General features: G+C 47.0%; 1 protein-coding gene across 2 annotated transcripts; it reads right to left on the minus strand.

Moving 5' to 3' along the window:
- Positions 1-2,718: 2,718 nt before the first annotated feature.
- On the minus strand, positions 2,719-5,848 carry LOC123111714 (keratinocyte proline-rich protein). 2 transcript variants are annotated; one of them, XM_044532562.1, is made up of 3 exons: positions 5,736-5,848; positions 3,760-3,885; positions 2,719-3,217 (listed from the first exon to the last, which is right to left on the minus strand). In XM_044532562.1, the coding sequence occupies exons 2-3, from the start codon at positions 3,866-3,868 to the stop codon at positions 2,940-2,942; spliced, it is 387 nt and encodes a 128-aa protein (XP_044388497.1). In that variant the 5' UTR covers positions 3,869-3,885; positions 5,736-5,848; the 3' UTR covers positions 2,719-2,939. The 2 variants fall into 2 exon arrangements, with proteins under 2 accessions (XP_044388497.1, XP_044388496.1); XM_044532561.1 differs by lacking the exon at positions 5,736-5,848 and adding an exon at positions 5,549-5,729.
- Between the last annotated feature and the right edge of the window lie 838 nt (positions 5,849-6,686).

The following is a 6,686-nucleotide window of genomic DNA, read 5'->3' on the forward strand; positions in this document are numbered from 1 at the left end:
TTGGGCAAACTTGAGTGGGGCCGAGTGGTGGAGGGGAAAAGTGATGGGCCTTAGTTGGCCGGGGGAAAACTGGGGAGTGCTAAGGAACCAAGGGCATAGAAATAGAAATCACATACATATTTATTATCTATGGAGGAGCAGTCAGTTGATGCAGTTCCAAGCAAAGCGTCGTAGCGGGATCTACATGTGAAGCGGAATACATAGCTTCTTCGGAAGAAGCGCAAGGAGTCTGGATGAAGGCTTTCATATCCGATCTAGGAGTTGTGGCTAGTGCATCAGATCCAATGACCGTTTTTTGTGACAACACTGGTGCTATTGCAATTGCCAAGGAGCTCAGGTTTCACAAGAAGACCAAGCACATCAAACACCGCTTCAACTCCATCGTGATTAGATCAAGGAAGGAAATCAAGGAGGGAGATATAGAACTTTGCAAAGTACACATGGATCTGAATGTAGCAGACCGTTCACTAAACCTCTTCCACGAGCAAAACATGATCAGCACCAGGACTCCATGGGTGTTAGATTCATAATTACGTAAACTAGATTATTGACTCTAGTGCAAGTGTGAGAGTGTTGGAAATATGCCCTAGAGCCAATAATAAAATGTTTATTATCATATTTCTTATTCATGATAAATGTTTATTACTCATGCTAGAATTGTATTTACCGACAACTTAAATACATGTGTGAATACTAGACTAGCCGGTAAGCCTCTACTAGACTAGCTCATTGATCAAAGATGATTAAAAAATTCAAAAAAAAGATGATTAAGGTTTCCTAACCATAGACATGAGTTGTCATTTGATAACGGAGTCACATCATTAGGAGAATGATGTGATGGACAGACCCAACCATAAGCTTAGCATCAGATCGTTTATTTATTTGTTATAGCTTTCTTCTTGTCAAGTATCAGTTCCTTTGACCATGAGATCATGCCACTCCCGGATACCGGAGGAATACTTTGTGTGTTATCAAACGTAACTTCGTAACTGGGTGATCATAAAGGTGCTCTACAGGTATCTCCGAATGTCGCTATTAGGTTGCATGGATCGAGACTGGGATTTGTCACTCCTTGTGACGGAGAGATATCTCTGAGCCCTCTTGTTAATGCAACATCACAAGAAGCTTCATGTGACTAATGAGTTTAGTCATAGGTCTTGTATTACGGAACGAGTAAAGAGACTTGCCGGTAACGAGATTGGACTAGGTATGAAGATACCGACGATCGAATCTTGGGCAAGTAACATATCGCCGGACAAAGGGAATTGCATACGCGATTGAATGAATCATCGACATTGTGGTTCAACCGATAGAGATCTTTGTTGAATATGTGGAAATCAATATGGGCATCTAGGTCCTGCTATTGAATATTGACGAGAGAGGAGTCTCAGTCATGTCTGCATGTTCTGAACCCATAGGCTCGCACACTTAACGTTCGGTGGCGCTAGGGTACTATGTTGAGATATTAATAGTGGAAAGTCCAAAAGTAATTCAGAGTCTCGGATGGGATCCAGTACATCACGAGGAGCTCCGGAATGGTCCGGAGATAAAGATTTATATATGGGAAGTCATATTCAGGGTTTAGGAATAGTTCGGGAATTTTTGGTAGAGTACCGCAAAGGTTTTAGAAGGTTCCGAGGGTTTCACCGTGCGACCCAACAACCCGGGAAGGGACCACATGGACCGAGGGGTGGGGCTACAGCCCACATGGGCTGGTCACACCATTCCCCAAGGTACATGTCATTTAAATCTAGAGATAAAGTCTTAATCTAAATTTAAAGGGTTAAATCTAGAGGTAAGATTTTATCTCCAAGTTTAGAGGAATTTCTCCCATATGGCCGGTTTTGGATGCCCTCCCCTGCCCCTAGCTCATTTGAGGCCAGTTGCTTTTCCAAGACCAGAACTGGACCATGATATTTTCAGAAAGCCCGAGCACGGAATCGCCGCATCCAGAAACCAATCTTTTCACATTTAAAAAGAAACAAACATTAGCCTAGACTCAATGAAAAAAAAACTATCATATGCATCGAATGACATCCCTTTGCTATAAAAATTAAGATACATGTCATCTTACTTATTATGGTTTTTCCTATTTCTATAATATTCTTATATCCTATGAACCAAAGTATGCCTTAGTGATTTGGAAGATGCTTAGCTAGGGCAAGGAACACGGCTCATGAGAGTGAGATTTTAGATGACGGGTATTGAGTTGAGTGAGGTTGAAGATGACGGCACTAGTTGCCAAAACGGAGTTCTGAGAGTGAGGTTTTAGATGACGGGTATTGAGTTGAGTGAGGTTGAAGATAACGGCAGTAGTTGCCAAAACGGAGTTCTATACATTCCAGCTAATTTTATGTCGCTGTATACGGGTTGGTTGCTGGGTGTACATATTCTCCGTGTATACGTAGAGGCGATGTCATTAGGAATGTAGTGCACCACTTACCACTGACACACACTTGTTCTCTCTTCCTTTCAGTATCGTGATATGCTGATGGTAAAACATGCCATTTGATCGTTGAATGCTCGGGGTGCAGTAGGAGAAACAGAGATTCCGTAGCCAAACAGATCCTCAGTTTATCAATACTCCAAAATACATTGTTAGTATATATCAAAACCATGGTATTAGGCTATGCTTCGCTATCAAAAATAGCCAGCCACTTTCAGATAGGTAGCCACAGATATAACATCACTAAGGCAGAACGATACCCAAACTATAGCTGATTTTCCATAACTTGGGTACCATAAATAATAATCCAGTACAATGAAAGATAATAGGCCTAATTCAAAGGTTTAGCCTGAGCCAGCAGAAACCCCCTAGTGACAGATAAAGAAAACAGTTTAAATGATCCAATCTCATAGACCGCTAAACCAAATCTGATCCAATCCCATATAAACAACCCTCGTGAATCAGATACGATCACTATAGACAGATAGAACCCCTAGTTGCTGCCCTGAGGGCCAAACAGAGGGACATCTGGAATGAACCCACCCATCTCTGGAGCAGCAACGGGTGGGGCCTGGACGACGGGTGGGGCGATGGCCTGGGCGATAGGTGGGGCGATGGCCTGGGCGTCAGCTGGGGCGACGGGTGGGGCGACGGGCGGGGCCTGGACGACGGGTGGGGCGATGGCCTGGGCGTTGGCTGGGGCGTTGGCTGGGGCGATGGCCTGGGCGCCGGCTGGGGCGACGGCCTGGGCAGCACCAGGTAGCTTACGCCCTGCATGCAGAAATTAAGATTACTCCACAAGACAGTTATAAATTATTATTGTAACACTGTAAATTAGAAAAATTGAAAATCAACACTGATATAGTTTCATGTTCCAAGTTGCATCCTTTGGTAACAAGTAAACTCTAGATAACAGTGCTCCTATTTATGATGTAGGATCACAATGCTTGATTCCTAAGCAAAAATAGCATATTTTAGAAATCAGCACAATACTCTTATTGATGTAATATCACATGATTCCTGATCAATGTCAGGTTATCTACAGAGTATGTGAACACACAATGTCAGGTTATCTACAGAGTATGTGAACACACTTCAGCAATCAGTTGGTGGATGACCAGAATCTAATCAAATAAAAAAGACTAGATCTAACTAGCAAAGACAACTTAAGTCCAAATGATATATTATTGTCTACTACAGGGAATCTCCAAACAATATTTGCTATTTGGTCACTCTGCCACAAGGCAAAACCATTTACGTTATGCCATTTGGTATCATAAAGATACATTGCTAGAACATGGAATCAAACATACCTGCTGCCCGATCTCTGTATGCTTTTTTGTTTTTCGACCTACGCTCTCTGCGAGAGGGGTATACCCGGGGAGGAGGGGGTTCCACGTTGGCTCCCTCCACAGCGAACATGGCTTTGTTCTCTGCAACTGAACATGTAAGAAAGTCACATTAGGCTGAACATGTAAGAGTGACATCTCACATCACATTAGTTCTCTGCAAGTGAACATTAAGAGTCACATCGTGTTGGTTCTAAGTGAATATGGAAGGTCTAAATCTAGAAGACACAATGGTTCAGGAGTAGAACAGCAAACATTTCGTTCCACAAATCACAAATTCAACTCAGGTCTAAGGTATTGACTGTTCTCCGTTGGATTCAGGATTCGCCTAAAAAAAGAAATTGATTGGTTTCATACGGATGTAAACAGCCCTAAAAAAGGAAAGGAAAAGTCTCTAAATCCACCGACTGATTTTCTCATCTCGTAAACCCCCTCCTCTTCTTGCCACGTGGCCCGCGTCAGGCAGCCCTCCCCTTCCCCCAACCTTATCTCTATCGATGAAGCTGCTCCTCCACATGTTTCTTTTCTTGCCCTTTCTAATCTCATTCATCCCGACAGTCAGAGGAGAGTACCCATGAAGAGCACCACCGTAGCAGCTACAAAATCGGCAGGGGCTGCCGCCGGACGCCGCCTTGATGCATCCTCCGCCCAACCCCGTTCAATGTTTGAAAACAAAGAGGAAAGACGCAACCACATCGCTGTTGCATCCTTGCCACGGGCTGCGACTGCAAAAAAGGGAAGTGCGACGCCAGCCACCATAACAGCACGGTTGCTAGGGCGGGGGGAAGGGCGACTCCGGCCACCTTGGCTGCAAGGTTCCAGTGTGCCTCCGTGGCGCCTGCATCCCCTGTGTTTTTGCAGCAGCACCATTGCTGCGACAACGGCCGCGGCGGGCAGCGATTTGGGCAGCAGCGACGACAATTTGCTGCGATGTCGTGTTGTGACGGTGGGGCAGCGACTTCGGCGGTGCTGCGTGGCAGCAATGGAGCGAGCTTGCCGGCACTGCAATGGAGCGGTCACCGGTGTCTCCGAGCTGCGATGTAGCTCACCAGCGCTCCCGACGCTGCAATGGAGCACTCACCGGTCACCGGAGTCTCCGAGCTGCACTTCAATGGAGCGCTCACCGGCGTCTCCGAGCTGCGATGCAGCTTGCCGGCACTGCAATGGAGCACTCGCCGTCGCTGCTCGCCGGCGTTCTCGGCGCTGCAATGGAGCGCTCATCGGCAGTCTCAGAGTTGCCGTGCGGCTCCCGGGCTACAACGGAGCGCTCGCTGGTGGTGTCCCGGTGTTGCGTTCAAACGCTATGTGACAGTTCATGGTGTCGTGTTGCAGCACTTTGCATCCGGCAGCCGCGAGCGGCGGCGACCCCATCGTAGCAAGGGAATGGGATGCGTGTTGCTTTGACAGCATCACCAGCGAGCAATGGCCAGTGGATGTCGTGGTCTACTGCAAAGCGGCCAAGCGGTGGCCGGCTGCCATATTGAAGAGGAGCGATGCTGGATGTGTGCTGCGCGAGAGAGATGGATGCGGGAGAGAGATGCAGGATCCGTGAGAGGCCAAGCGACGGTTGTGATCGTGGGCATCTAACGGCCTCCACGGCGGCTTATGTTTCGCTCAAATCAATTGGATGATTTGTAGCACTCGCCCCCAAAAAAATGAGAACTCGCTAGCATCCGACCTTGGGTTCCACGAATTTGGTAGATTGCCATCAAGGGATTAAACTCGATTGGACTCAGACAGAGATTGGGTTCACCTTGAGGTTCCACGAATTTGGCAGATATCTACCAATTATCCATAAACTCAATAGGATTCCGAGAAATAACCATGGTTTCGCCATAAAAACTCGAGAACTCGCTGCGATTCCGCCTTGAACTCTATTAGATTCGAAGAATCGCCTAGGACTGGAAATCTGTGGGATTTAGGGATGGCATGCCAATAACCTTCTTGAGGGAGTTATTGACAGAGACGACCTCGCTGAGGGAATTGCTTGGTCGATGAACTCCCACGACGGCGGAGCGAGGAGGGGGGGAATGGTAAGATGGAGATATTATATATAGGGGGTTTTAGGGTTAGAAAGAGCCAGCTGGGCCGTCGGATTGAAGGGGCAAGGGGCCGTCAGTTTCGGCCTGCTGTCTCTCTATCAATATTATCAGTTAAAACTCTAAGCTCCTCGGAATGACGGCCTGGAATGAGGCTTTGGGAGGCGCTGGTGAGCCCTGTGTGACAGAAAGAGAGGCACGGGTCTGAGGGAGCTCCTATCTATTTGCCGCATTTTTTCTTCTCAAAAAAAGAAATTTCTGCCGCATTTGGACTCAAAAAAAAAATCTGCCGCATTTTGCGGCAAATAGCACCTGAACGCACACACAAATGGCAACCTGGGCTCGCCCAACAGCAGGACCGCAGTATTGAAAATTCCAAAATTGAGTGTTGTTTTTTTTTGGAAAAACTTTCAATCAATTCATCTTCAATTATGGTAGTACACCGAACACTAAAAAAAATAAAAATTACATCCAGATCTGTAGACCACCTAGCGACGACTACAAAACACTGAAGCGAGCCGAAGGCGCGCCGCTGTCATCGCCCCTCCCACACTGGAGCCGGCCAAACCTTGTTGTAGTAGACAGTCGGGAAGTCGCCGTGCTAAGATCCCATAGAACCAACGCACCAGAACAGCAACCGCCGCGGATGAAGAGTGTAGATCAAAAGGGTCCAACCTGAAGATACAAGAACGAAGACGAACGACAAACAGATCCGAGCAAATCCACCGAAGACAGGTCCGTCGGAGACATACCTCCACACGTCCACCGATGATGCTACACGCATCACCGGAACGGGGACTAGACGGGGAGACCTTTATTTCATCTTCAGGGAGCCGCCGCCGTCTCGCCTTC

This window comes from Triticum aestivum, chromosome 5B (assembly GCF_018294505.1).
Source record: "Triticum aestivum cultivar Chinese Spring chromosome 5B, IWGSC CS RefSeq v2.1, whole genome shotgun sequence".
NCBI classification, from domain to species: Eukaryota; Viridiplantae; Streptophyta; class Magnoliopsida; order Poales; family Poaceae; genus Triticum; species Triticum aestivum.

Excerpts from the sequence above, each read along its gene's own strand:
- LOC123111714 (XM_044532561.1), bottom strand. The coding sequence starts at position 5,632 with ATGGCGAAACCATGGTTATTTCTCGGAATCCTATTGAGTTTATGGATA. Across the intron at positions 3,886-5,548 it reads CAAATTCGTGGAACCTCAAG|TTGCAGAGAACAAAGCCATG; the intron begins GTGAACCCAATC and ends TTACATGTTCAG. Across the intron at positions 3,218-3,759 it reads ATACAGAGATCGGGCAGCAG|GGCGTAAGCTACCTGGTGCT; the intron begins GTATGTTTGATT and ends TTCTGCATGCAG.